General features: G+C 40.3%; 3 protein-coding genes and 3 long non-coding RNA genes across 9 annotated transcripts; 2 read left to right on the top strand and 4 right to left on the bottom strand.

Moving 5' to 3' along the window:
* The first annotated feature begins 369 nt into the window (after positions 1-369).
* On the top strand, positions 370-3,199 carry LOC123470745. Its single transcript, XR_006644518.1, has 2 exons — positions 370-2,521; positions 2,607-3,199. It is a non-coding gene; the product is annotated as an uncharacterized LOC123470745 (long non-coding RNA).
* On the bottom strand, positions 2,927-3,643 carry LOC123470744 (CDGSH iron-sulfur domain-containing protein 3, mitochondrial-like). The gene is made up of 3 exons (XM_045171481.1): positions 3,482-3,643; positions 3,231-3,422; positions 2,927-3,172 (listed from the first exon to the last, which is right to left on the bottom strand). Exons 1-3 carry the CDS (start codon positions 3,521-3,523, stop codon positions 3,014-3,016), a joined length of 393 nt encoding a protein of 130 aa, XP_045027416.1. The 5' UTR covers positions 3,524-3,643; the 3' UTR covers positions 2,927-3,013.
* A 1,011-nt stretch (positions 3,644-4,654) lies between these two features.
* On the bottom strand, positions 4,655-7,657 carry LOC116936155. 2 transcript variants are annotated; one of them, XR_006644516.1, is made up of 3 exons: positions 6,448-7,657; positions 5,851-6,171; positions 4,655-5,763 (listed from the first exon to the last, which is right to left on the bottom strand). It is a non-coding gene; the product is annotated as an uncharacterized LOC116936155 (long non-coding RNA). The 2 variants fall into 2 exon arrangements; XR_006644517.1 differs by having other exon boundaries at positions 4,655-4,884; positions 5,535-5,763; positions 5,851-7,650.
* Positions 7,658-7,975: 318 nt separating this feature from the next.
* Positions 7,976-9,600, top strand: LOC116936153. Of its 3 annotated transcripts, none has more exons than XR_004401612.2 (3): positions 7,976-8,829; positions 8,917-8,961; positions 9,019-9,115. XR_004401612.2 is itself a non-coding variant. In XM_032943345.2 (2 exons), exons 1-2 carry the CDS (start codon positions 8,781-8,783, stop codon positions 9,471-9,473), a joined length of 504 nt encoding a protein of 167 aa, XP_032799236.1. In that variant the 5' UTR covers positions 7,982-8,780; the 3' UTR covers positions 9,474-9,600. The 3 variants fall into 3 exon arrangements, 1 of the variants encoding a protein (XP_032799236.1); XR_004401611.2 differs by having other exon boundaries at positions 7,997-8,829; positions 8,914-8,961; XM_032943345.2 differs by lacking the exon at positions 8,917-8,961 and having other exon boundaries at positions 7,982-8,829; positions 9,019-9,600.
* Positions 9,601-15,189: 5,589 nt separating this feature from the next.
* Positions 15,190-16,247, bottom strand: LOC116936160. The gene is made up of 3 exons (XR_004401616.2): positions 15,977-16,247; positions 15,259-15,905; positions 15,190-15,202 (listed from the first exon to the last, which is right to left on the bottom strand). It is a non-coding gene; the product is annotated as an uncharacterized LOC116936160 (long non-coding RNA).
* Positions 16,248-17,072: 825 nt separating this feature from the next.
* LOC123470657 lies at positions 17,073-20,675 on the bottom strand. Its single transcript, XM_045171207.1, has 3 exons — positions 19,197-20,675; positions 18,499-19,061; positions 17,073-18,291 (listed from the first exon to the last, which is right to left on the bottom strand). Exons 1-3 carry the CDS (start codon positions 20,673-20,675, stop codon positions 17,073-17,075), a joined length of 3,261 nt encoding a protein of 1,086 aa, XP_045027142.1.
* Between the last annotated feature and the right edge of the window lie 7,107 nt (positions 20,676-27,782).

Here is a 27,782-nt window from a genome sequence, read left to right as displayed (position 1 = left end):
TGACGTAGGTTAGAAGATTAGGCCTTGATTAAAATAAATAAAATGAAACGAAAAAAAAAAAAGAAAAAGGAGCAATTCCCATGCAAGTTGTTCAGCTATAGGCTACCAGGTGTCTATTTTTCGCTGGTAGTCATGGTAAGGACGAACGAATAAAAATTCGTCAGTATAATTTATGCATGCTTTGTTATTTTTGCCATTTTATGGGTCAAGATCTCTAAATTCCACTGTCAAGATTAAGTAGTTCTAAGACCTGTTCGCCCTTTTTTTTTTTTTTTTTTTTTTTTTTTTTTGTTTTTGTTTTTTGTTTTGTTTTGTTTTTTAAAAATTCATATTGCGGTTGTAATTTGTACTTTTCCGGTCAGTCTAAATGATTAAAAGTGAACCAGATTCGCGACAGACTCGTCTTTGTTTGCTTAATTATCTGCCTAATGCTTGTTATCGTCCGATGAGGGTTTTCTTCATTCCAGTGTTATAGAACAAGCAACAGGCTAACACCCAAATTCTTCTTTTAAATTTTTCTTAATTGGGTCATTTAGAAGCAGCTTTTATTTTAGATAGATTTATTTTTTTTTATTTATTTTTTTTTAAAATCCGGAGCTAGAGATCTGCATAGCATTCCTGTCTTGCAAATTGTACTAGACGAACGAATGAATTTTGCCATTACCACAGATTTAAATCATTTGGCTTGAACCGGCTTATACTTGAAATGAGGAATTGTCTTCGCCTTGATATGTCTCACAAAACAGGCAGAGGAATCCAAGCGCGACTCAGTTGGCATGGCGTTTGAAGAACGTTCCAACATTTCGAATAGTACGTAAGAATTATTTCTATCACATTTCAGTATAACGAAGGCATTTAGACTACTTGTTTCTGGATCATCACCGAAAAACTTTGTCCATCGCTTAACGAATGGCTAAGCCCTCTCGCACCAATGATTTAGAAATCTCAAATGCGGGATAACAAATGACTTTTTTTTTACATGAAGACAGCAAAGGGAAAATGGGATAACAGAAAAAGTGAACTTAAAAAAAATACAATTTTCCTATACAAAAGGGGCAGATAAAAAATTGTGAGATCAATATTGATAAATTGGGATCATTAATGATGAATTAGGAAAATAATCCCAGTAGGGGTCTATGTCGCTGTAATTCACCCTACACGTCGGTAAAAATACAAAGTAAGAAAAGAAAACGAAAAACAACAACCAACAACCAGATACTAAAAATTCAAATAGGTAAGGCTTTTAATTGTATTTGCTAGACGAAATTGGGATTGCGTTCACTGGGGATCAAAATATGCATAGCTGACATTTCAATCAATTTTGGAAGACAATGAAAAATGGTTGTCAGTCAACAGATCGTTATTAATGTCGGCCTAATGGATATTTTCAATCAGTTCTTGTTGACTGGAGGTTTGTTGGTAGACCAAGCATCCCGCAACTGGTTTACGATTAGGTTGGACCACTTCCAAACAAAATAGGAGGATTAGCCCCAATAGAGTGCTCACAGCTAAGGTGCCCAATAATATCATTCTTCCTAGGAAGAATGAGTCGATGATCTAAATATAAATTTAAATATATTATTTGAGAGTGTGTTTTTTTTACACGAATCTTCCAAATTTACGTATCTTACTCACGATTTCAAATTTGGACGAGCTGATTTTGTTGAGGGGATAGCCATCGTCATCCTGCTGGTCCGCCCGCGGGAGAGCCAAGAATATAGCAGTTAGGACGGCTGCCACGCAGGTAAAAATTAGCGACAAGACAGTGCGGATTCGGCAAAAGATAACTATCAGAGTCAAAGCGATGAGCCACAGGACGAGGATAAAAAAAACGCCCAAACCAACATCGAATCCAAACACACGGATGGCCATTGCTATACCAAGTTAATGCGTTGCATGAGGCAGCCAAAAACATTTGGCTCTGGCATGTTTCGTTTGCTTTGTTCATGGCTTTTTGTTGCCATGGCAACGCATGGAACAGACGTGGTCATAAAATGAGAGAATGGAGTTACTCATAGCAAAACATTTGTTTAGTGCTACCGATGGCGCCCTCACTTCCATGGGGCCGTTACTGACATAAAACGAAACGCATAATTATCAAGAAAACCATTTACCATTCTTGGTGATTGGCCATTTACCAGGTAGATCAGAAATCGAACAATTAGGCCAACTTTTTTCTTTTCTTTGTAATGGTACCGACGTTCACACTAAACGAGACAACAGCTTTGTTCTAAGACAACGCTAGTGTCAATCACTAAATATAGGAAAAGGCTGATCTAACAACTGACTAGACGATGATTTGGTAAAAATCGGTGAAAATATACATACTCTTGAGAAATTCACAATGTCATGTGCGTACATAAAACAGCTGATCTTAAAACCGTCCCTGTTTTCAATATCGTTGCCCGATCGTTACGTCCCACTCCACGAGCCAGAGTGCTTTTTTTTCACGACGAATGACAATTTTCATTGGTGGAAAAAGAATGAACACTCCCATGGGGCTCTATCCCCTTTCAAACGAGTAGGTATTTGGGAGTTTGGATAAGTCTTATGTTTTATTAGTTTATTTATTTTTTTTTGTGCCCACAACCTACCCGGGTTTCAAGAGGGCAATGAAATATCCGGTTCCATCACTGGGTTCCAAACCCGGTTTACGCCAACGATTACTCGAGCGATTACTTCGTTTATCCCGATTTGTGCCCAGAAATATTATCTTTCATATCTGGATTTCAACCACGCTTTGTTAATTGCCATCCAATTCAATTCTGAACATACTAGTCGTACTCGTACTCGAAGCATCGGGCATCGGGCTTATAAGAAAAAAATGCATTTGACTAAAGGTTCATGTTAAATATAAGAACTGCGGTCACCAAACTGGATAAAATAGTGGGACTTTATAGTTATTAGCATGTTTGGAGCCATCTTATTTCACTATTTAATTTTGTATTACAGGTATAGGCTGTTAGACATTTGGCAGTAGAGCAGTTCATCTCATACATGCCAGGTTCATCACTCACACTGTTTCTTTTCTGTGGGATCCATCACAAAAAGGGCGGCTATTAGTTTGCTTGCAATTGCAGAACCAGTACTCTTTTGTTTCTTCGGGGACAAAGCGAACTGGCCTTAACTTGATATTGAGAAAGGGGCTCTTGTGTGTGCCATCACAAAAGGGCTGAGAAATAAAAATTATGGGATCTAAGTGAATGCTAAGTCATATAAATTATTGTTACCTGTGTTTTGCTGTGACCACAAGAACACCACATGTAAGCTTTACCCTTTTCACACATAAACTTGAATGGTTTTTTATCATACATTTTGCCTTTTTCTGGTTGATTAGTTGAAGCATGGAATTGCGATACAGCATTTACTTCAGGAACGTTATCACGTTTTCCGCGAGATTGTGTTCGTACAACTAAACGAGCCTAGTGTAGTAAGATAAACTGTCAGACGACTTATTAAATTTTGACCAGAAATTTCATACTGAAATGCGATTTGTTAACAGATATGTACGTAGGAGGGCCATTTCAGTTATGAATGCCAAATGTAAACAGCAACAGTGCAGAATATCGTGATCACTTTAACTGCATGGACCAGCGTTTCCGCTATAGATGTTTTTCACTCCTTTATCGGGTGAGTAGGGTTGGGACCAAAGCGGCTGTTGCGCTTTGGTACAACACCGCTAGGGTGTCAACCCTGACGCACGGCAACGTCCTTGACGCGTTGTATGCTCAATCCCCAAGTCTTCCAACACAGTCTTCATCTGTCCACGGAAACAGATCCGTTTAGATTGTCGGTCAAAAACGGATCCTCCAAGTGGTTGGGAACAGAATTGTTTCCGATCACTCTGCGTACGGCTTATTCCGATTCGTTTCCGTTCAACATAGTCTCCGTGGCGGGCGTTCCAATTTTGTGTGATTGTTTAGCTATGCTGTCATTATTTACGCGCGTAATTCAAATTTGAATTCTAACTTCTCATTATTATTATTCCAACGTTTCAAATTACCAAGAATGTATGTAAACACAAGTACATTTAAATAAAAACTCAATGTGTTTTAAAGAGTAAGCAGCAAGTGTTTTATTCATAAACAACATAAAGCAAATACAATGAGTGAAGAGTGACACGAAAAAATTGTTTTGATTATTTCATTATTTAATTACATTTGAACATTGAAAAATACCTAATTAGCTTTATTGGTTTATTCTTAGTTATTGATGGTAGGCTTAGAAGGTTGCTTTTTAATTGACTATTCAATTGTTGGTTGTTGCCCCGGTCAACCTAGTGGGATTCCGATACCTGGAAAAGGAAAAAAAAGAGTGATGTCAGGGCTTTAATATTAAAATTTTTTGAAATAAGTAACGTGATTGATAAGTGTGTTAATTTTTTTACAATGCCACAATAGATTACCTTCTTAATAAAAAAGTGTACTTCCCAACGTGGAGGGAAAACGCAGCCAACACACTAAATGCAAATTTAAAGCTTTGGCTGAGTAACACTGTAAACATTTTATGCATTTCACTAATCCTAAATAAAATTCGTTAAATGGCAAGAAATTCATTAATATTACCTATCAAATAATAATATATTCTTACTTCTGTTCTAATGTAAAATTTGTTTCGTGGTTCTAAAAGAAATGAAATACAGCAATTTTTTTTCACTAAAAAAGTTTATTCTTTTTAAACATATATATAGATTTTAAAAATACAAACACAAATACAACTAACTTTAAAACCAAATCAAAAGAAAAAAACAAAAACAATAAACGCCCGCCACGGAGACTACGTTGAACGGAAACGAATCGGAATAAGCCGTACGCAGAGTGATCGAAAACAATTCCGTTCCCCACCACTCGGAGGATCCGTTTTTGACCGACAATCTAAACGGATCTGTTTCCGTGGACAGATGAAGACTGTGTTGAGTCTTCATCTTTTTTCATGGAAAGCAGACTGCCGTCTGCTGTCTCAATTGAATTACCTCGAAATTCGAAAGAGACTCATGTCTTGATTAGTTAAAAACGTGTTGTTTGTGAGTAAATAGTTTATATTGTGAAGAATTGTGGAAAAAATGACTGAACATTTCAAACTATCGTCCCATTTGATCAGCCTTTGCGTTTTGGAAAAGGCGAGATATCTAGAATTGTGGAAAAAATGACTGAACATTTCAAACTATCGTCCCATTTGATCAGCCTTTGCGTTTTGGAAAAGGCGAGATATATAGAAAAACTCAAACTAGTTCAGTGTGACTGCCCATATATCATCCCAGAAAACTTGTGGAAATATAGTCCATTTCTTGCAGGTTTCATTCCACCAACCAACAAAGAAGAAATATTCAAGCATTTGATCGTGAAGCATAGTCATTTTTTCCACAATTCCTCACAATATACACTATTGACTCACAAAAACACGTTTTTAACTAATCAAGGCTTGAGTTGCTTTCGAATGTCGAGATAATTCAATTGACATAGTAGAAGGCAGTCTGCTTTCCATGAAAAAAGAAAAGACTTGCTGATGGCCATAAAAAAAGCAACTGAACTCACGGAAAATGAGTCCACGGCAGAGATTCGCATATTTTCGGACTCACTTAGCGCCATCCAAGCAATAAATAGCCCACGCTCCACGAACAAGCTCACAATCAGCATCCGAAACAAAGCTCTGCACACCCTTTCAGCCGGGACAAAAATCACCCTATTCTGGGTTCCAAGTCACATTGGAATTCCCGAGAACGACGTAGTAGACTGGCTGGCGAATGCTGCCAGGGTTGATTCTCTGTGCGAAAAGATAGTTAGTACCAGTTCAGCAAAACATATCTCGAAAACTTTCCATGAAGCGTGGTGGAAAATCACAACAGCCTACCTAGAAAGCCACCATGTTTTTTTTCCTCCCACCCGAGAAGATCTTTGACGCCTGACCCATGGTTAATTCATCCCTGCCGACAAAAGAAAAGCATACTCCACAAGATTCGTTCAAACAGTCTACACCTAAACGATCGCGTTTCAAAATTCGACTACACAGTCTCACCGCTTTGCTCCTGTGGCTGCTCCAACCCTGAAACACCGCTATATGTCCTCATCGAATGCACGCACTACGCTTCTCACAGAGAAACATTGGCGACAGGGCTGCCACTTTTTGAGAAGGGGGAACCCTGGAACGTTGCCAGTCTAGGGACACAAAACCCTAAAAGCAAAAAAAAAAATACCCAGAAAAATCCCTAAATGTATTTTTTCTAAATCCCTAAATTTTACCCTAGATTTTTCAATAACTGTTCAGAAATTTATTATCCTTATAGTCATTACCTTTTAAGTTTTAATAAAAAAACTAGAAATCTTTGTACTTTTGTTTACTGGATTAAATAAACGCATGAAACAATCACAAAAACATCACATTAGAAATTAAAAAATTGCTTCCGTTGATATTAAAACAACAAAACATATTAACAAAATGTGTTCATACCATTTGTTTTTTAATTTTAACTTTCTAGATTCACAAATTGATTCTGACGTCATTCACGCTTCGTCTAAAATCGCCAATCGTCATAACTCGTAAGTGAATGTTTACGCCTGTTGCCTCTTGGGTCTTGGGCTCTTGGCTGTTGCTGTAGTAGTAGGCTAGTAGTAGCTGTAGTTGCTGTAGTACCCCAATTCACAATTTAGATGTATTTTTTTACCGCGATTGACCACTTGGTGGCTCTCATAACATGTCTTTTTTTTAAAGGCGGGAATAGCAATTTGGCACCAGTGGTGCCATATTTATCACCCACTAACCATAAAATCCTTAACGACCAATAAACTAAGGCGAAAAAAATTTTAAATCCCTTATATTTTTTTAATCAACCTGGACAGACCCTAGACCCTAGATTTCAGAATCTTCCCCCCTAGATTACAAAAAAAGGACCAAAATCCCCCTAAAAAGGGAAATATCCCTAGAAGTGGCAGCCCTGATTGGCGAAATTCTTTACTGAGCAAAACCTTCAGCTTAACATGCCTACCTTATTAAATCCACCTCAAGACTGTGAATCGAAGATCAAGTTCAAAATACGAGACTTGATGCTAAAATTCATCTGGGACACCGGTCTGTTCAAACGATTGTAAAAAAAAAAGAAAACGTAACTACGTAGACTATTATACTAGCAAATTCGCTGGTGCCAAAACTTGGTCTCTCAGGACAACCCGCTCCTGGACTGGCAACGCCACACGGGAGGCACCAAAATATACACAGAAGAAGAAGAAGAAGAAAAGACTTGTGGATTGGGCATACGACGCGTCAAGGACGTTGCCGTGCGTCAGGGTTGACGCCCTAGCGGTGTTCTACCAAAGCGCAACAGCCGCTTCGGTCCCAACCCTACTCAACCGATAAAGGAGTGAAAAACATCTATTGAAAAAATATAATACAATACATTTACAGTCTGCAAGTATGTACATCAACAATAGCCACCTAGGCCAGAGCATGGACTACTTTAACTAAAGGACGGGACTCTTTCCCTATCTCTCCGTGTTAAAGCTTGTCGGGTGGGCTCTTTTCACGAAAAAACAAAAATATATATCATTAAATACAGCTTTAAATGTTATTCTAACTACATAAGTTTTTCTTTAAAAAACGTATAACTTAAGGAGATATTTCGATTTTAATTGCATAAGGAGGGGGAAAAGGGCGGGCCAACGGTGCCATCTATCAACAAAAAATCACAAATCTTGCTGATTGACAACTGAACTCGAAATTGTGGAAAAAAACAAGAAATGGATTAGGATTTTGGTTCCCATATGGCACCAGCGGCCCGCCCTATTTCCTTTTTTTCTGATAGAAAAGAAAAAATATCTCATTAAGGGTTAATTTTCCATACATCCATTGGATATTTGGTAAATCAATAATTATTATTTTATGTTAAATTAAATTTTTAAAAATAAAAAATTACCTAACCGATATAGGAATTGTCGAAGAGTCTCGTCCTTAAGTTAGAGTAGTCTATGGCCAGAGTAATAGATTAGATGGTTCAAGTACTTCGTTGTTAATGCCTGTAAATAAGCCCCGCCCCACGTGTAATTTTCGAGAACAAAATTTTTAAGACTTTTTTGGGCTCACTACCTGCGAAAGTGCTGCACCAGGCAGAGATTTCATGCACTACAACGCTATCTCTCTAGACTTCCGCTTGGTGCTGCACTTTTGAAGGGAGTAACATAGTCTCCAAGTCTCAGGTTCAACCTTGGATTTATTTAGCGGTCGCCTGTTAGGTCCGGGGTTGGACCTGAGCCGTTTGCCTTAACTATTGGTAATCGAGTCTCCAATCGATTTTTCGAGGCAGCTGTCAAGAACCAGGGCAGCCATGCTAATTTATTCCTTCGTTGTTTCTCGTTTTACATCTGTGATTTTTTTGCAGCAAAACAGCTAAGGTTAGGTGGTGTAGACAGTTAGCAAATTGGTAGAAGGGATGGATGAAAAAGGGGCTTAAAATTCGTCGGTTTCGACTGTTAAAGAATTGCGAGCAAGCTTGAATTCTGAAAGGAAAGCATAAAGTGATGTTCATAGGAGAAGAAATATACGATCTACTAATCGAGCTTCAAACCTAAGACCAACTGTGGAGTAAAAACAGAACTTCATTTCACCAGTCAATCTTAGAAAGTTTGCCAGTATGTAATGAAGCAGCATGTTCGAACTGCCGCAGAGTAGGCTCAACCCCAGTTAAATGTCAAACTTGCAGAACCCACCTATGTGCTGCATATGACAAAGTTGTTCACAGAAAGACTGTTACACACCAGCGAGTATGTGAAGTGAATGACAGTTTTCATCAAATGTTTCCAACTGAATTTCTTAATAATGTGGATTCCTTGGAGACAATAAGTATGTATTGTGCTCTGGGGAAATGTGTCAACAGTATACTAATTTTACTTGTATTATACGTTTCTGTTCCAATTCTGGAACTAGTAGCGTGAGGATCTTGCAATTCAATCGGTTCTGTAAGACTCCACGCAGGTGCAACGTTTATGATGATGATAATGATCTCCAACTTATTTTAATTTTATTATGCAGGTACCGTCGCCGAAGACTATGATCTTATTGATGATTGGATGCTAAGCCTGAATTATGTAGAAGCTATCGAGCTCAATAAAATTGAAATAGCAATGTTTATTCGATCGTGCGATCGTCTTGTTGATGGGCTAGATGGTCAGATCCAGCAAAGGAAGATCGACAGAGAGAAAATGTTAGCGCCAGAATCGCTCCTGTCCGTGAGTCTCGACCTGCTTCAACGCCTGGAAATTTCCCGTCTGCTTAAAACCATAAGCGACGCCACCGATCTCTATGAAAAAGTGGAAGACGGTTTTACGTACGAAGACGAAGGTTTTTTAGATCGTATCGAAGAAGGTAAAGCGGGAGAACTTTTATTTTATGGTAGGGACGACGACGCCGATTCAACCAGCGATGCAGATGATTGTGACTTATCATTGGAGGAAGACAAGGATTCCGAAGATGCTGATGATTGCTGATGAGAAGAATGTAGACTTCATCAGATTAATTCATTCATTAAAATTATCAGAGACTCTAGCTAATAATTATCTGATGATGAAATCGGGTGAATGTCTTAATTAATTTACAAATACAATGCGTTGTTTCCTTAAATATTCCTTGTATATAATTAGTATAGGTCTTGTGCATCAGTTATATCTTGATCACGATAAAAATTAATGAAATTTAACGTTTTAATAAAGCTGCCGTGTCCAGCTATATAAATCCAAATTACAACTAAACGGAGAGTCAGAAGAAGTTAAATTTAATATAAATGAAAAACCCTTGTCAAGAGCTTTCGATTAAGGTGAAATTTAATTCAAAATGCTGAAGCCCAAATTATCCTGTAAAGAATAGATTTTTTAGTTATTTTTCCGTCTTGCGCGAGACTGGAATCATGGTCTATAAACTTAGAGGGCTACGGACTGTCGTCTGCTTATTCTTGAAAATAAAATTGGGGCATCCGCTTGGGGCGCTGGCTGTCCTGGTCGGTCATTCATTTCCATGGTGAAGTATGCGGAAAGGAAGGCATTTCGCTGGAATTTAACATTACAAATTAAACTAATTGTTATTTATCAGAACGTATCAATTTATTTTTTTTATCAGACATTTTCAATAAATAACGTAACCATTTATGACATTTTTCGGTGTTTATGTTAGCTACTTTTTAATTATTGGAGGGCATCATTTTTGAAGCGCTTGGCTTCAATGTGATAGCGCAATACAACATATTCGTAAATGAGAAATGATAGTTGTTCATGTCGATGCGCTCCACAGCATATGGGGGGAAGACTGAGGCCATCACCAACAACTTCCCTAATGACTAGCTGGAAGGAATCCCTTATTAAGGCTTGATGTGATTGTTTGAAGTGCTTCTGAAGGATCCTCTCCGCCTTGGCAATGGTGTAGTAAAAACCGAGTGAAGCGAAGCGTAGAAATCCTTTGCTCCTTAGTTTGGTAATATGTGCAGCGTAGAATTCACTAGGAAGTTCACTTTTTTCGGCAGTTAGGGCATCTAGGCAGTTTTCACAATTAATCTCTTCTTTTCTGGTGAAAATAAGGCAACCACAGTTGTAGTACGTTCCATTGGACTGAACCAAATCCAAGTTATCTTTTTGTTCCGTTTCTCTATTCTTAGCAAAAATCAGCTCTTTCAATAGAGCATCTTTTAAGTTCTCCCTCATCTTTTTTGATTTGTCTACGTTCTCTTTAAAACCTTTTAGCATACAATATTTGTAACTTGTCAGGATATGCATTCTCTCTTCCTCGTCGATGTTGCCGTCAATACGGAGAGCATTATTTACAGGAACGTAAATTGAAAGCATCCTATAAATCCGCAGAAAAGTACTAGCAGTGGCGGCATCCTGCCAACCTCCACAGGATCTGACAATACCAAAAAATCGCTGAAAATATTAAGTGCAATTAAGTCATCATATAAAATGTGTAACCAAAATGTTTTGATGTTAGATTATACCTCAAGACAGTCTTGGTTGAATTTTTCACTGAGGACGAAAGCATATTTGCATGTCGTTAGTAGAAATTCAATTAGCTCAATTGCACTGGTTATGGTTTTTCGCATGGCCATTAAACTGGTATCGGAAAGGAAAGAGCACCTATTCGATTTAGACTCCAAGGAATGTTCTTCTGTTTCATTTATCGCCTGAAGGAGATTGAGCGAAATTTTCTTTTCGGTTGTCCCAAATATAGATGGTTATTCTATCTTGGTATTTCCTTCCGTTTAAAACATCAAACGCATCGTTAAGCGTCTGGCACATGAATTAAGTAGTTTCTGTTTATTTGAAAGGTTCCCTTATGTCAGGATTTTTCAAGCGATAAAATTCAAAAGCTTTTGCAACGGAATGTGATAAGATCTGAAAATATGTAAGGGTAAATGATGAGTGGCTGACCAAAACGTTTTTTTCATTATAATACTATTAGCCTGTGCCATCAACCTAACATTCATTTGCTTTGAACATACTAGTAGCTACTTGTATCTTTTGATCGATAAAGTATGGTTTGGGGGCTGGTAATGACGATGCAAGCACTGGTAATGACGATTCAGTCGCTGGTAATGATGATGCAGGCGCTGCTAATGACGATGCAGGTGCTGGTAATGACGATGTAGGCACTGGATCCTTGGTGCTTACCATGCCTTTTTCTTTTACTGGTTTCTTCTGTCGAGGTTTCACCAACCTTCTTTGGGAGAAGATGTGATTTCTCACATACTTGAACAAGTGCGGAACATCTTGGAGAAACCATATCCTCTCGCTTTCTTCCATTGCCGTTGGATGCTTCATTGAACACGAAATCTTTCCACCTTTGTCGCGCTTTCCACTGATTCCGCAATCCACCCATGCTCATTTGTTCGTTTGAGCTCCATCACAAGTGACCAACGTTACTCGAGCAAACACTGCTTCTAGGACTACAATTGATTTTGCAAGCAGTCGCGAAGTGACGTGACCAGGTGCCGCTCCTTTAGTGGCGAAGACAGTGATAGGCTGGATCCATGACGATCTGTATGGGCGAAATATGAAGACAAGGGCATGGTCTGCTAGCTGATCGGTAAACTCCGTATGGTTATCTTCAATCTCTTCCTGTCCGTAGTCGATAAATCCCTCAAAATGCATTTTTTGGCGTCGTATTTCACATCTTTAGACAAGGACATCTCATGTTCTCATCCCAAACCAGCGATCCTCGCCAAAAATCCAAATCCAAGGCCTGTAACTGCCGTTTGATTGAGAGTAAAGCCTCCCATTGAAACCAAAATTACACGGCATAGAGCTAAGAAGTCGACGGATAGTATCAGGGCAGGGGAGGGGTAGCAGATTATTTGCGCGTAAATGTTTGTAGGTCCGAGCTCGAGCCTAAGAGTCCTATGACTCTTAATTTTCATAAGGAGGCATTCCATTTACCATTCTGCATCGTAACGCATACCTTTCCCAGGGCCTTTTTCATCCATACAGTTTGATTTGTCTATTATCATCTCCACTACAAGCTGTTCCATAATAAGAGTAAAAAATTAAATAATTATTTATGAGCCAGTTATACAGCAATGAAATGTAAATTGATTTTTTTTCTATTTCATTCATAATTTCAATAGGAACACTGACAATTTGATTAAAAAAAAAAGGTTTCCATAATCATGGTCTGTGAGTTTTAGCAGTTCATACGTAATAGATTGTGTTTGAAAATTATGAAAAGCATAGATGAGTCATTGAATCATGGTATAAGAACACGTGATAGACCATGTTTGAAAATAACAATGAGCAAAAATGAAGTGTCAATGAATAATGGAATACAGGTTTATCAAATGCTGATAGATCATTTGGAAAAGTTGGCGTGAAAAATTGAGAATACTGTCTATCATCTACTACTTTAATCAAAACAAGCTTATTCACTAAACAGCAAAAACTATACCATGCCTATAATATCTCATCATACATCGGTGAGTCCTCAAAACAATACTTTTGGATTGAGGCTATCCCCATATAGCACATTTCTGCCGTCGGATGTCCGAATCATGGCCGAACATCCATTAGATATCCATGTACTCACCCATATAGCACATTTCTGCCGTCGGATGTCCGAATCATGGCCGAATATCCGTTAGATATCCATGTACTCAATGGGTAGTTCCAGGGATTTCCGTCGGCTAGTCTCCTTGGAAGTGCAATGGATGTGCGGAAATTATATTCTACGGACCTCCTTCTAACAGCCAAGAAGAATTTCAATGGTTTCATTTAAGGATCATCCTCGAGCCAATCGGGGCGCCTTTTTGCAAATCGGGTTTCTCATTTCGGGCCATCGAGGCGTGGCTCAGGGTGAAAAATTCTTCTCCCCGAATTCAATTGGGGTTTGCAATCAATTGGATTGCAATCAATCGATTCATTAATGCAAAAAACGTTATCGATTGACTGTTTCACCCGATCGATCCGATAACAACCCCGACAATAGCTCGTTCTACCCGCTTGCCCCGATTTTTACTCTGAAACCGAAAGAAAAGCATTTTTTAAAAAATTGCGTCGGGGCAGCGGGTTAACCTCAAATTTTTCCCCGCACCGCCCCCGATGAAAAAGTGGCACCTCAATTCAACCCTGAATGCACCTTATCGGTGCGGGGCGGTTAACTCGATTAGAACTAATTGGGGCCGATCACTAAGTTTCATTATTAATTGTCAAAATTTCTTTTTTTCCAAAAAGGGAGAACTTAACCATGTTCAAATTTTTCCCTTGAACGTATTTATATTAAGTCCAGCATTTAATACGAAAAATTTAAAATAATAAGGAGTAATTATCTATTTGCTGGATGGTTTATTTAACATTTAAAAATGAATATTTATTATTAAAAAATGAATAAAATATATGTTAGTCGTGAGTTTGTTTGCACAGGCTTTCCGTTTAGCTTACGGGAACCAAGCCATTGGAAATTAACTTACAGAAAATATATATTATTCGGCATTTAATAATATTCGAAGCAAGTATACTTATGATAGGATTTTCATTTCAAATAATAAAAAACTACTTTAAACTTAATAAATCATGCTGAAGTTTAAAATTTAAAAAATATTTAGCATAAATCGTTTAATTTCAATTAATACACTTCTGGTTTAACCTAAGTTCGACATCATCTTGACTTCTTAAAAATCCTGTTGGTGATTTGTTATCGAAAAAAAATCTAGTGTCTTACAACAATTCGATTGGATTGTTCGAAAATGATGATTAGTATATCTGTCGATTGGCACAGTGGAAAAATATTCGATTTTGGTGCGGGAGACCTGAGTTCGAATTCAAATATAGCTTTTTTAAGATTAGAGGTCCATACATGTCATATTTATAGCCAAATGAAAGCCCGTTCCGATATCATTAGAATGTCCGACGGCGCTGTTGAGGGCGGTCAAAACCAAAAAAAATTACATTCATAGAACATCCAAATCGGATGTCGGGCTGTCACGGATATCAAAAAGATGTACTCAACATCCGACCTCGACATCTGTCGGACATCCGAGGGACTGCATTGTGTTATGTGGGTGAAGAACCTTTCTACATTTCTATTCGCTTTCTTTAACTTTATTTGCTTGCTCGGCAAATTCAGTGCGGACTTGGAGTAACTCAACAGCTTGAAGATCGATATTTCCTTGCTTCACAATTAGTTCTGCTGCCATCTGACGCTTTTCCAACATCAAAATGTGCTCCTGGGCCTCTATAGCAGCAATTTCCTTTTCCATGTTCTATTGGGATAAATTCGACATATTATTTTCAAATGTATTTATAAGTAAAGAACCAATAAAAACTTATACTCAGTATTTCCTCTTTACGGCAAATTTTTTGTTTCGCCAATTGATAATCACTTCCCAACTTCGCCAGTTTTTCTTTATCCGAAATAGTAGCCGGCTTACTCGCTAACCTTACCAGAGCTCGCCTCATGGTGTAGCACTCATAGCACGTTGGTGTTCCCATTTCTATGTTTTTATTAACACCTTTCAAGACTTCCTCAGATGGCGAATTACTGCTGGTAATAGCGGAGAAAACGGGTTTGCAATGAATTGATCTCCAGGTGTCATTTTGTAGTACGGCTCCAGCGCCAAATTTATTTGTATCTTCTGGATTAAGCGCCGTGCTATAAAGGACTTTTGAGACCAAAAAACAGACTTGCGTATAAGTGAACTGACTTAGATTCAACAGCTTTCCCTGGGATGAGCACAAATTGGGACCTAGTGATAATATTTAACTAGTCAACAATAAAACAACTGATAAGAAAACACAGTACCTCAGGCCCATCATTTGAGTGAATCCAAAACCAAGCTGGAGGTACGGGACAGTTTTGAGGTTTAAATGACACCCATGGGTCGTGCAGGGAAGAATGACAATCATCATCAACAGGTACTCCTTCTCAGTTTTCTAAAAAATCATCGGTATATTCTCGAAGCTCATCCACCTGGTTACAATCCGTTCGATTTCTCTTGTTGGCACTCTGCCTTCCTTTTGGTAGCTTTCTTTTGGCTGATTTTGGCTTGTTTAGATAACTCGGACAGTCTATGTAATATAAAGAAAATTGGACTGTAAAAGGAGGATACTAATTTTAACAAACTTGAAAAAGAAATATGATAGCCTGGAAAAATTCTTAGGATGGGTCCTTCTTTAAGACTCCAATTGTTCCAAGCATAGAACAATTCTTTTCCATCCTTCCCTTTAAGCAGCCGGCCTTTGATAATGTCATCTTCTTCGAAGTGACCTGAGCATACTCTTTATAAAACTTTAAGATTTGCATCCTTGCGTGGAATGTACCGCTCCCATTGTTTGAAGAGAGCTTCATCTTTGGGTGGAGCGAATAAAACTATTTTTCTACAAGGTTTGAATCCTGGATTTCCAGCCTTTCAATTGGGCACAAAGCAACGATATGGCATTTTCTTCTTCCTGAAAGCATTATAAAATCTGTTGATAACCGAAATATGGTGATTGAAACATGAAATCTAATTTTTTCTTACCAGTTTCGTCGAAACAAAACGAGAAACTATTTTACATCTATCTATATCTTTTATCATTCTAACAAAAATCATATCATTAAAACCCAACAACTTACACACATTTCCTGTGAAGCTTAACTTTGTGATAGCCTGTCACTAATTTTAAACGAGAAAACATTGTTTCCTTATTCAAAATAAGAAATATGTGACGTGTTCACACTCTTCTCATTGGTTTTCTCCTTTGGCTTCTGTGATGAACTTAGAATGAGAGAAATAGGATGCGGCTTGGATCAACGTGTATTGGATACACCTGCGACCAGTGCTCTATGACGAGCAGACAGAGACTGACCCAGAGGGCAAGGGGTTCTCCCCTATATATAGAGCCGACAGGTGCAGTGTTGCCAGATGGCGTCATCACACGCCCCTTTCAATGAGCAAAGATAACGTACATTGTTAACTTTGCTTTTTAAACATGTTAGAGAAAAATAATAACTGGGGACACACAACACACACATAGCCATGAATAAGTAAACATGAGACTGGGATGGGTGTTATTGTGTCCACTCTGCTGGGAAGAAGTGGCGCCGCGGCTGTTTTTTCCTTGTTGAACGGCGTAACACCGGTGGAACAGCATTTTCTTGTATCGGTGGAGCAGGATTCTCTCGTACCGGTGGATCGGTTGGTTCCGGTTGCGGCGGTTGAACGACTTCCAGCTGGACTGGTGTAGTAGCTGGTGTAGTAGCTGGTGTAATAGCTGGTGTAGTAGCTGGTGTAGTAGCTGGTGTAGTATCTGGAAATACGGGTACGCGAGGGCGAAGAAAACGCCGATTGCGCCGAAAAATCCGCCCGGCTGGAGTCTTGATGAGGTAGTCTCGATGATGGCCGACTTCTACGATTACTCCGGGGGTACACCACAGCTTACTGATGGGATGCTGGATCAGGACATGGTTGCCTATGATAAACGGAGCGAGGGGTCGCGTATGCTTGTTGTAATGAGCTATTTGCAGCTCCTTGGACCGTCTCGCCCGTTTCTCAAGTACATCGGCTGCTTTTTGCCATTCTGGTGCGAATGAGCGGCGATGAGCTGGCAGACAGTCACGCACCGGACGGTTGAAAATCAACTGTGCTGGACTTGCTCAGATCGCGGCGCGTTTCGGAAAAGCAGGATACTTTTGGCGAATTTCTCTTCGTTAAATGCGCCAGCTGTCCATGATCCACGGATGAGCGTCTTCATTGAGTCGATTTCTGCTTCAGCCCGGCCATTGGATTGAGCATAATATGGTGAAGACATGAGGGAAGTAATCCCCCAATCCGTGAGAAAACGCTGGAACTCTGCTGCACCAAACTGCGGCCCGTTGTCGGACCAAAAGGTGACTGGAGCTCCTACGCTAGAAAAAAAATTACGGATATGGCCAATGACATTGCGTGCTGTTGTTTTTCTGTCACGAAATGCAACCACATGAGGCCAACCACTGAATGAATCCACCATCACTAAAAAATGGCGGCCATTCACTTCGCCTAGATCCGCATGGATTTGTTCAAACGGACGCGTTGCTGGTGGACGGACTCGAAACGGCTCTGGTTGCTGTGAAGGTAGATGTTTTGTACACGTTTTACAATTTCTGGTGGCGTTCACAATGTCATTATCAATGTTCGGCCAGTATACCGATAAACGGGCTCGTTGACGTGTTTTTGTTGCACCTTGGTGCATCTGCACTAAATCACGCAGGATGTTTGCACGAATAGAATGCGGAATAACGACACGAGGTCCCATTACAATCATGTCATCTGAGTCATCGATTGCTAAACTTTCTTTTACACTCCAAAAGGGACGCAAGTCACTGTCTAAATTACATTTGTCGTTTGGAAAACCTGAGATGATTTGATTTCTCAGTTTTACCATAACCGGATCGATGGCTGCAGCACACTTAATCTTTTCTAACACTGGGTCGAGATTCGGATCAGTTTGTGATAGCTGATTGCCGGAAAGACTCATCAGAGCAATTTTTCCCTGAAAAGATGGCAAACCTTCACCCAGTTCATCACTAGTGGTTGCTTTATCGACCGGCGCTCGAGAGAGGGCATCAGCATCGGAGTTTTGTTTTCCGGGCACCCAACGAGCAATAAATGAGTAGCGCTGCATCTTAAGGCGTAAACGAAGCAAACGGGGGTTGTCTAGTTTGTCTAGAGCGTAACTGTTCAGAATGGGCACTAATGGTTTGTGGTCCGTCACTAATTCCAACGAAGGAAGTCCTTCAAGAAACTGACGACACTTATTCATAGCCCATGCCGCACTTAAACACTCGAGTTCGATCATGGCATAACGTGTTTCAGCACTAGAGAGAAAACGAGATCCCGCTTGCACAACACGCCACACTTTTGAATCGTCGAGCTGTTTTAGTAAAAATCCGAGTCCATTAAGCCGTGATGCATCAACATGAAGACTTGTCGGGCGCTTTGGGTCGTAAAACGCTAAATCACGAACGGTAGACAAGAGTGTTCTTGCTGCCGTGAAAGCTTCTTCATGTTTAGTGGTCCATTACCATGTGTAGCCAGTTTTGAGCAGTGGGGGTAATGGATCTAATGCAGCGGCCAGCTGGTCAGAAAAATTGCCAACTTGCTGGCAAAGTCCAAAAAATGAACGGACGTCTGTAATCGAGCCGGGTGTTGGAAACTCGCGGATAGCTCGGGTGAGCTCTGGATCCGGGCGAAAACCGTCAGCATCGACGACGTAACCGCCAAAAGTAACAGCGGGCTGGGCGAAAACTATTTTGGTGGTGTTGATGGCCACGTTGTGAGCTGCTGCTCGATGGAATAATTTTCGTACCGCTTCGATGTGCTCATCGTACGTTGCGGAGTATACGAGAATATCTTCAACGATGCGTCGACAATTCAGGAGATCATCAAACACTTCCGACACTCGACGGCAGTAGTCGTCACCTGCATGCGAGACGCCGAACGGAAGACGAAGGTACTGATATCGCCCGAAGGGAGTAGAAAATGTTGTCAGGTCGATCGATTCGTCATCTAGCGGTACCTGATGATACCCTTTCAGCGCATCAATGACTGTGAAAAATTTCATTCCGGGCGGAATGGTGCGCACTGCCTGAAAAGGTGAGGCCGTCTCAAAATTTGGCCTAATTATGCACTTGTTCAACTCACGAAAGTCGATTACCAGACGGATGTCACCATTTTTCTTCGGAAGAGCTATAAACGGATGTACTCAAGCTGTGGGCTTTACCACTCTTCGGATGATGTTAGCAGATTCGAGATTGTCCAACTCTGCCTTAACTCTTGGCAGCAAAGGGACGGATATTGGGCGAGAGCCCCTCATTGCCACAGGCTGCGAGTTCTCCATCAACTGGAAATGGCATGGTGGTCCCGACATCTGGTGGCAGGTTCCGTCAAAAATCCGCGGGCATACGTTCATGAGAGTTTTGAGATCGGCATGTCGTTGTTTGTCAGTAGGTGGCGTGCTCGCCACCATTCCAACGTATGCGTGCGGATAGGCGGCTGGAAGCATTCCCAACGTCTGTTGGCTCCTTTTGGACAACACTGGCTGCTTCAATTCGCGCAACACGTGAACGGCGGTGTTTACTGATCGGGACACTTTGTCACGTGTCGTCCACACAATAACCGCACTAAACACGCCAATGCTGATAATCGGGCTCCCAACTGCTGTAACTGGTTGTACACCTTTTTGCAGCGCCACCTTGCTTAACTTCCGCTTGTAGAGGGATTCTGGGATGGCGTCTAGGTCAGCACCTGTATCTGGGAGAAAATTGATCAATAACGATGATGTCCATTTTTCCGGATTGACGGCCAGTTCCACTAAATCACTCGCGTTCACAGCCCCCACTGTCGGAGGGGAGGGGTCAATGTAAATGCCCTGTTGTTTTTTAACTGTTTTTGGGTTCCGGCAAACTCTAAAGTAATGGTTCAGTAGGCCGCACTTTTTACACTCTTTCCCTTGGGCCGGACAGGCCGTCAAAGGCTTACAACGTGTCTTTGATCCGCAATTCCAGCAACCCGTGAATTTTGCGCCTGCTGAACTGCTGCCACCTACTGGCGGATTGCTGGATTTTTGTTTGAAACGCTTGTAAGAAGAAGTCGCGCCTTGAATTGCCGCAGCATCACCTGTCTTTAAATTCTTCAACTGCTTGTTGGAGGCTTTTGCAGTTCGAATAATTGTCAGCGCCTGATCAAGTGATAAAGTTGCTCCGTGTTCAAGTAGTTTAACACGAACTTCGTCACTTTCTACGCCGAAAATTAGTTGGCCTAATATGCGGGTCGGTTCACAGCTAGCACAACAATCTGTAGCAAATTCACATTTACGGGCTAAATCCCGCAACTCACACAACCAATCGTCTGCTGCTTGTTGAATGCCTTGCTTTTTGGCGGCAAACTGTTGGCGCCACACGTGGCGGTTGCGGCCGGCATTGCAACGAGCACGGAGATGGTCGATGACAACCGTATGGTCGTCAAGCTGAGCGTCGGTGAGGCCCATGGAAAGTACAGCTTGAAGTGTGTCGGTTGATAAACACGATAGCAGAGTATGAGCCTTGTATAAGCCCCGATCACCTGCGTTGAGTGCCGAATCAATCGTCGACAAACTGAGAAAAATTGTCCATTTCTTGTGCCATAATTCAAAAGAGTCTTTGTATTCATCTAAATCAAAAGGAGGAGGTTTACCATACGGCTTGAATGCCGTAGTCGCCATGTTGCGGTAATTGCCCCAAAGCCAGCCAATGTCAAGCCATTCACTCACTTCCTCCAGCTCGGAAAAAAGACGGACGCTTGTTGCCGACAAATACTCAAAAGGACAAAAACTCAAAATACACCGCTCAGTGGCCCATCAATCACGATTGCTACTATGACAAGGACCGACTAGCGCATGGCGAAAAAAATGTTCCATTCCAATCCACAAAAAAAAAAACAGCTCAATTGCCCATAAATCACGATTGCTATCATGAAAAGGACCGATAAAGCGAGAATTTCACCTCCAATCAATAGTTAACTGTCAGATGCCTTTTGATGCCCACTAATTAGGACATGGCAAAAATGTTAGGCCAAACAATTGTCAAGAGTCAACTGGGTAGTGCCGTGCGCAGCCATGCGGTCAAAAACGATACTGTCGTGACGTCACATAAACTGCAGTACACAATAACTCTGGTCGGGAAATTCACCAATAAATTGTCACGATAAATGTACTAACATTGAACCAATTACCATCTGCGCCATGTGATGAACTTAGAATGAGAGAAATAGGATGCGGCTTGGATCAACGTGTATTGGATACACCTACGACCAGTGCTCTATGACGAGCAGACAGAGACTGACCCAGAGGGCAAGGGGTTCTCCCCTATATATAGAGCCGACAGGTGCGGTGTTGCCAGATGGCGTCATCACAGCTTCTACTGACTTATTCTAGGGAAAGTTATGACCGACCCGAGCAGTCAGCGCCCCATGCGGATGCCCCAATTTTATATTCAAGAATTAGCAGACAAAACGTCGAAATCGGGTCTAGCAGACGACAGCCCGTAGACCTCTAAGTGTTGGTGACTTTTGACGTTAACCTAAAAAAAATCCCCGACTTTGACGTTGACCTTTTACGTTTAAGGATAAAAAAAACCATAGTTTTCCATCAAAGTCAATATTTTGGCACCTCCGTTGTGTACTGTTGGTTAACGAGTACGCTCACCATACGAGAGGTTCCGATTTCGAATCCCGGGTTAATGTTGCTTAAAATGTCTTTCAAATAGTTTCGGACAACTACCGATCTAATTAAATAAATGCAAAATGGAAATTTGACGTTTTTATGACTTAAGTCATGACTTTTGACGTAGGGAAATTGTTTGATGACGTTTGACGTTTTGACGTTGAATTTTTACGGAGGAAACTTCCGTGACGTATGACTTTGACGTTTTTTTTTAACGTCAATTTTTTTGGTTGACGTACCATTCACTGGCCAAATTATATAGTAAATCAAGTAGATTCTCTGGAAGTTCTGACTTTTGAACCGAGTCTTTAAGCATCTCCCAAACATTCATGGTAGACTTGAGGACACGCAGGCGTTGATCAGTGAAACGACTATTGGCTGACGTTTCTCCTAGGCCGCAGAGAGAAATTTGGCCTTCTTTATTGTTTGCCGAAGTGTCATAGTTTCGCGTTTTCTCTTCAGCGACTAAAAGGCCGATTGTGATTGAAAAGCGACTAGACGAGCATTTGTTTCTATTTTTGACGGTCTGCTGTTACTATTAGTAGCAGTTGATCGTTTTGCAACATGATGCGTTGTGGCCAAAAACTTTCCCCTATTCGAGCAACTAGAACCAGAAGAATGACGGGCAATCATAAGTGGCTAATCTAGGTCAAGTCGTTGAAGGTCTGGGCTAGTAGGCAGGGGTGTTTCTCTAGTATTTCTTCCTGAGCCTATAATACCACGTTGTCTAAATTTTATAATAAAAAATGTTAATATTTAACTTAGCAATATCGCAAATAGGAATATGACTTACGCTTCGTCGCTCGATTTATTAGACTAAGACTATCGTCCTCTTCGTCGAAGTAATTCATAATGGTGCTTTTAGCTTTGGTGCTTCCCAATATTTGCGTTGAAACCAATTGTTGCTGTTTTTCATCAGTGGTTTGGATTTCCGTATCTATGCTGCCCTGCATGTGATAGAAATGAATCATTGGCGTTTCAGAAAAAATAGTATCATTGTGATAGTTTACCTCAATTGCTGTAGCTGCAACGCAAGGGTTGTCATGGTCTAACACTTCCTGATAATACTTAAAATATGATGAACGTAACACACCACTCACTCCAATTGTTCCACCCACTTAACTAAAAATTTACTTTTTAATTAAAATACTATCAATGACTTCCTAATGATTTGCCGGTTTCCGTCAGTCCATTCACATAATTTCTGATAGAAGGCTTGGCTGCTCCAATCAAATTAAGTAATTTCTTTTTTACTACTTGGTGAACAGCCTTAGTAATTTCAATCCAAATAAAGATCTTTGAAATCTTTTAGTTTTTTTCATAACAAACGAGTTAAAACATGATAACCAATCACCGTTCGGGCCGGGGCCATTTTGGGGGAAATATTGGTGAGGGTGCTTGAGGCTATAAAAAAATGTCTGCTAAACAAACATTTGATTTCCGACAGTGCTGGTGTATTTTCTCTTTGCTCTTAATTTTATATTTCCTATATGTCACTGTAAAGGTATATAATTTCATAATTTGTAATCGTTCTATTCTGCTGGCAACGATAAAGTACGGCAAATTGTAAGAAAAATGTTTATAATAAAATCTAATAGCTAATATTACTTCATTACATACAGCTTATTCCATTTCCATTTGATGCAAGATTTGGCATTCCTAAGCACATCAAGATTCATGAAATGAATGCTGCTGTATGATAATCAATCAGAAACCACCGAAATAACTAAGAAATGTATTTGTCATTCATCTTGTATTCCTCTCCTGTTTTGTTTTAAAATAATCAAATATTGTATACGAACAGGGATTATATAAATATATAATATCACGATATATTTGGTAGTTAGAGATGTGGGTCTAGCGGAGAGCGGGGTCATACAGGACAAGTACCAAACAGGACAGTAGCAGTTACGGGTCTTGGTGATGATGAACAGGGAGGAAAAAAATACTGGAATGTTGTCAATGTCAATTTCGCTATGTTGTGACAAAAAAATCATCGTGAAATTCTTAAAAATACTCGAGTTATAGAGGAAACAAAAAAAAGTGCGCTATCTTTTCATTTTTATTTACAGCACATTTTTTGGTATTGCCCACCCTATGACTCGTCAAAAATTAATATAATAGTTAATGAAGCTAGTTAATTCATTTACTTATACAGAGCCGGTATAATTTTTTTTTACGGATTACGGTTTAAGAGTTGTTAATGAATAAAAAATGGACCCTCATTGGGGGTGATACTGGACACGGTTTTGGGGGTACAATCGGACGAAATCGGTTTTTTATGGGCGGAGCCTAAGTTGGTCCATTCATGGTCCAAAATTGTTGTCTGCTTCAAAAAATGTGTTTCCCTAACAATCGATCAAGAATCGATCACGCAATATCTATGATGCCTCTCCCACTTCTCCATCTGGTATCAAAATTGTCCAGTCCTCTCCCCCCCCTAACTTCCTTCGTTAATTTTCTTCATGTTAATTAATTTTTTTGAAATTTAATCTATGCTAAAATAGATGTTCTATTGATGAAGTATTTAGGGATATTTTTTTTAAACATTAATAACTCGAAACTTTTAGTGCCATTAACCGTGTCCAGTATGGGACACCCTCTGTCCAGTTTTACCCCCACATTTTTCCTCTACAACAATTTTACCCCTATTGTTCCAAATTCAATAGCTCGTAAACTATATTACGTATGGCAATGAAAAAATTGCCTAATCTTATACAAACAACGCTCTTTACACTAATTTAATTTATTTTAGCCAAACATTGTTACACACTGAATTACAGAGAAAACTAAGTTTTTGTCCAGAATGACCCCGCTCCCCTATACATAAAAGGCAACCAACGGAATGGGATGAAAAAAAAATAGAATGTAATAATAATAAAATAAAAATCCTGGTGTGTGACTAGATGTGTTGATCTTGGTGTTAACCAATTTGTCACGAGCAGAACACAGGTTCTGCAAGATTGACACTTTCACCGCTGTTGAGCCTACACATTCAAAAACTGTTTCAGACAGTCTGTGTTTCTTGGTAGGCATATTTCAGCATCAACGGTACTCCAGTATCTGTAGTCATGGGCTCTCCATTGTTTCCTAAAAACCAAAAGTGGTAATAAGGATGGTAAAATATGATAAAGAAGAATAAAAGTGCATTAGCCAAGTAATGCATACAATTGTTAGTAAAGATATTGCATGCTATGTGGTTATCAGATGACTGGAAACGGGGAGCCTTGTTTGGAGCTATGACTGCTGCCCCATTAGACTTCTTTTGAATCTTAGGCCGCTTCTTAACGCCATCCACTCTCGAATAACACTTGCCGGCTTTCAGGCTTTTCGAAGCTTGATGAGTAGCTCGTATATTTCTTCTCCTATAAACATCATTTTTTGCTTTTCCTTCAGAATTTAAGCTTGCTTGCAATTCTTTAACAATCAAAACCGAAAATTTTTGAGCCATTTTTTTTCATCCATCCCTTCTACCAATTTGCTAACTGTCTACACCACCTAATGTTAGCTGTTTTGCTGCAAAAAATCACAAATGTAAAACGAGAAAAAACGAAGGAATAAATTAGCATGGCTGCCCTGGTTCTTGACAGCTGCTTCGAAAATCGATTGGAGACTCGATTATCAATAGTTAAGGCAAATGGCTCAGTTCCAACCCCAGACCAAACAGGCGACCGCTAAATAAGTCCAAGGTTGGACCTGAGACTTGGAGACTATGTTGGGAGGGAGCGAGATAAAAAAATCTGGTTTGCGAAAAGTGACACTAGGAGTACTGTAAAAGTTTTAACATTTAATCTATTGCCGATTTCGGATGACTGCACTTGGTGAAGTCGCCAGCACCCCCTGGCTTGGAGCAAGAAGAGGCATGTGACGTCATGCACCACACCGGGTTGTCGGAAAATGGAGTTTCCTGGAACACTTATTTCGCCGGCCGGACGAAGTAGCAGACGAAAGAAAAAAGGCAACCATCACTAACCAACAACTAGATATCGATCATCGTGACGGGTCTCAGAGCAGAGGTCTGCACAAGCAAGATTTTCTTGCTTGATTAATTGGTAGATTTTCGACACAATTGTTTGCTTGTGTAAAGCATCCTCCCTCTCGGGTGAATGACTTTACGGATTAAGACAAATATATTACCACGGAACTCGGAGGCGTTTACCCACAATGATGACAGTGTATTACTAGACTAGGCCATAAGGATTACACGGGAAAGTTCATACAATATGACAAGGAAGGGGATAACGAGCCAAACCATAATGACCAAAAGAATAAGGGCAATTTGGAAGCTTACCGATGTAGCGCGAGCGTTACGGGAGCTCACGTTGGTAAAACGATACGAAGTGGCTTGTGGTAGCGAGAGCGGGACACGGGGAAAACAGAAACGAAAATGGAGACGATTGGAAATACAATTCAGATAGGCACTTACGGAAACAGGTAGTCGGAGAAACACTTGTAAGAGAAAACACTAAGGCAAGTTAGGTGTCGAACTAGTGTTATTGAAGGCAACTGAACATTTAGCGAGCTGCTAGTTGTCTGATCTTTCTTAGATTTTGGGTTCACCATGAAACCTCGCATCTCGTCAAAGTGGCGTGATGCTGTTGACGCGTCGCTATGTCGCGAGTGCAGCCAATCAGCAGGTGTTTGTTTAATGGCTTGATTGGCGTCGCGCGTGCGACCAATCCAACGGATGTTTATTTAATGGCGTGATATGCGTCGCACGTGTGACCAATCACGGAAGTTTGTTTAGTGGCGTGATGTGCGTCGCACGTGTGAGTCAGACAGCAGGTGTTCAATTGGGTCAACGCTAAGATGTCTATGACAAATGGTTACTATGCGGATTACAATATTCGAATAATATGCAAAAGGGGAGTAAATGCAAGAGAGTAAAATGTAGACATAATTATATACCAAGGGAGAGTAAACATAATATTATAAGAATGTGGGTGTCATAATTAAATGTATTTGTAGGCCTTCGTTACATCGCTCCGGGCGGCGTGAGATTACGTCCCGTAATCAGACTTCATGTTCGTGATAAGAAGTTTTAACTTATTTAATTGGAGGACAGCAAACACCGAAGAGGCCAAGACAGCAGCAAATGCGTATGACGATGAGGACAAGGATGAAAATGACGGTGACGACCAAGGAGATTATGATGACCTCCCACCAGCTGGTATATCTCTCGACTCCTGCTGCTGTCAGTAGAACATCAGCTGCATGAGGACGATGATTTGATGGGAAATCAGCAGGTGATTGTTTATTCATGGCAGCTACGATGTCAGCTACAACGTTCATGTGGTTGAGTAAATTATCGTTATAAGCTGGATTGCTGCGATGGTCATAGTCGAAAGCTTTCACGTCTTCATAGCGGAAGGAATGAGCCAATGTACGCTCCGGCAGTACAATATTCGGGTCGATCCTTTTCCAAGTGTTGTTGCGGAAGGCGTAAGGTTTATCGTTGAAATTGACGAAACCATTCGTCCAATAGCATGGGGAAAATTTCACTAATTCCCAGCCATCGCCATCATTAATGGTATAATTGTTAAATTTCGGTTGTGGTCCACATGGTGTGATTATGGTTTCAAATGTGGCATTCACAGCTTTACACTGAATCACTACGGTGGTTTGTCCAAAAGCTTGCAATTTTACACACCGAGGTAATTTCAATAATGAAGCGGCGAGCCAACCATTATATTGGGCGGTGATAATTGCTCGTTAATTTTTAGCTTTGCGAACATAACATTCAATTGTCTGTAACATACGCGCTAATTCATTATCACGATCAATAGCACGATCTTGAATATACTGTTTATTGGCCAATTTATCCAAATCGGGGTCACTAGATGGTGAGGTGGTTTCCATAGAGACGCTTGGTTGGGCCTTCTCCTTGATGGGCGCTGACTCAGCGGTGAGTGATAGAGATTTATCGACGAAGGGCCACGTAACCAAAACTAAATTTGATTGGCTGACGATTTTAAAAGTCGTTGTTCGGTTGTTGCAACTTCGATGATTGGGGTCGCAGGGTGGTTGAAGAGTCAAATGAAAATCTAGTTGACGATCATCGTCCAAGAGGCGGAAATATTTTTCATTCGTCGTCTTCATCATAAGATT

Source organism: Daphnia magna, linkage group LG3 (genome assembly GCF_020631705.1).
Source record: "Daphnia magna isolate NIES linkage group LG3, ASM2063170v1.1, whole genome shotgun sequence".
NCBI lineage: Eukaryota > Metazoa > Arthropoda > Branchiopoda > Diplostraca > Daphniidae > Daphnia > Daphnia magna.
This window is presented reverse-complemented; position numbering and strand designations above follow the sequence as displayed.

Coding starts and splice junctions, on each gene's coding strand:
- LOC116936153 (XM_032943345.2), top strand. CDS start 8,781: ATGTTTCCAACTGAATTTCTTAATAATGTGGATTCCTTGGAGACAATA. Junction 8,830..9,018: donor GGATTCCTTGGAGACAATAA/GTATGTATTGTG, acceptor TTTATTATGCAG/GTACCGTCGCCGAAGACTAT.
- LOC123470657 (XM_045171207.1), bottom strand. CDS start 20,675: ATGGCGACTACGGCATTCAAGCCGTATGGTAAACCTCCTCCTTTTGAT. Junction 19,062..19,196: donor CTAACATCATCCGAAGAGTG/GTAAAGCCCACA, acceptor TCACCTTTTCAG/GCAGTGCGCACCATTCCGCC. Junction 18,292..18,498: donor CTCAAAACTGGCTACACATG/GTAATGGACCAC, acceptor TTTTCTCTCTAG/TGCTGAAACACGTTATGCCA.
- LOC123470744 (XM_045171481.1), bottom strand. CDS start 3,523: ATGGCCCTCCTACGTACATATCTGTTAACAAATCGCATTTCA. Junction 3,423..3,481: donor TGTTAACAAATCGCATTTCA/GTATGAAATTTC, acceptor TTACTACACTAG/GCTCGTTTAGTTGTACGAAC. Junction 3,173..3,230: donor GTGGTCACAGCAAAACACAG/GTAACAATAATT, acceptor TTTATTTCTCAG/CCCTTTTGTGATGGCACACA.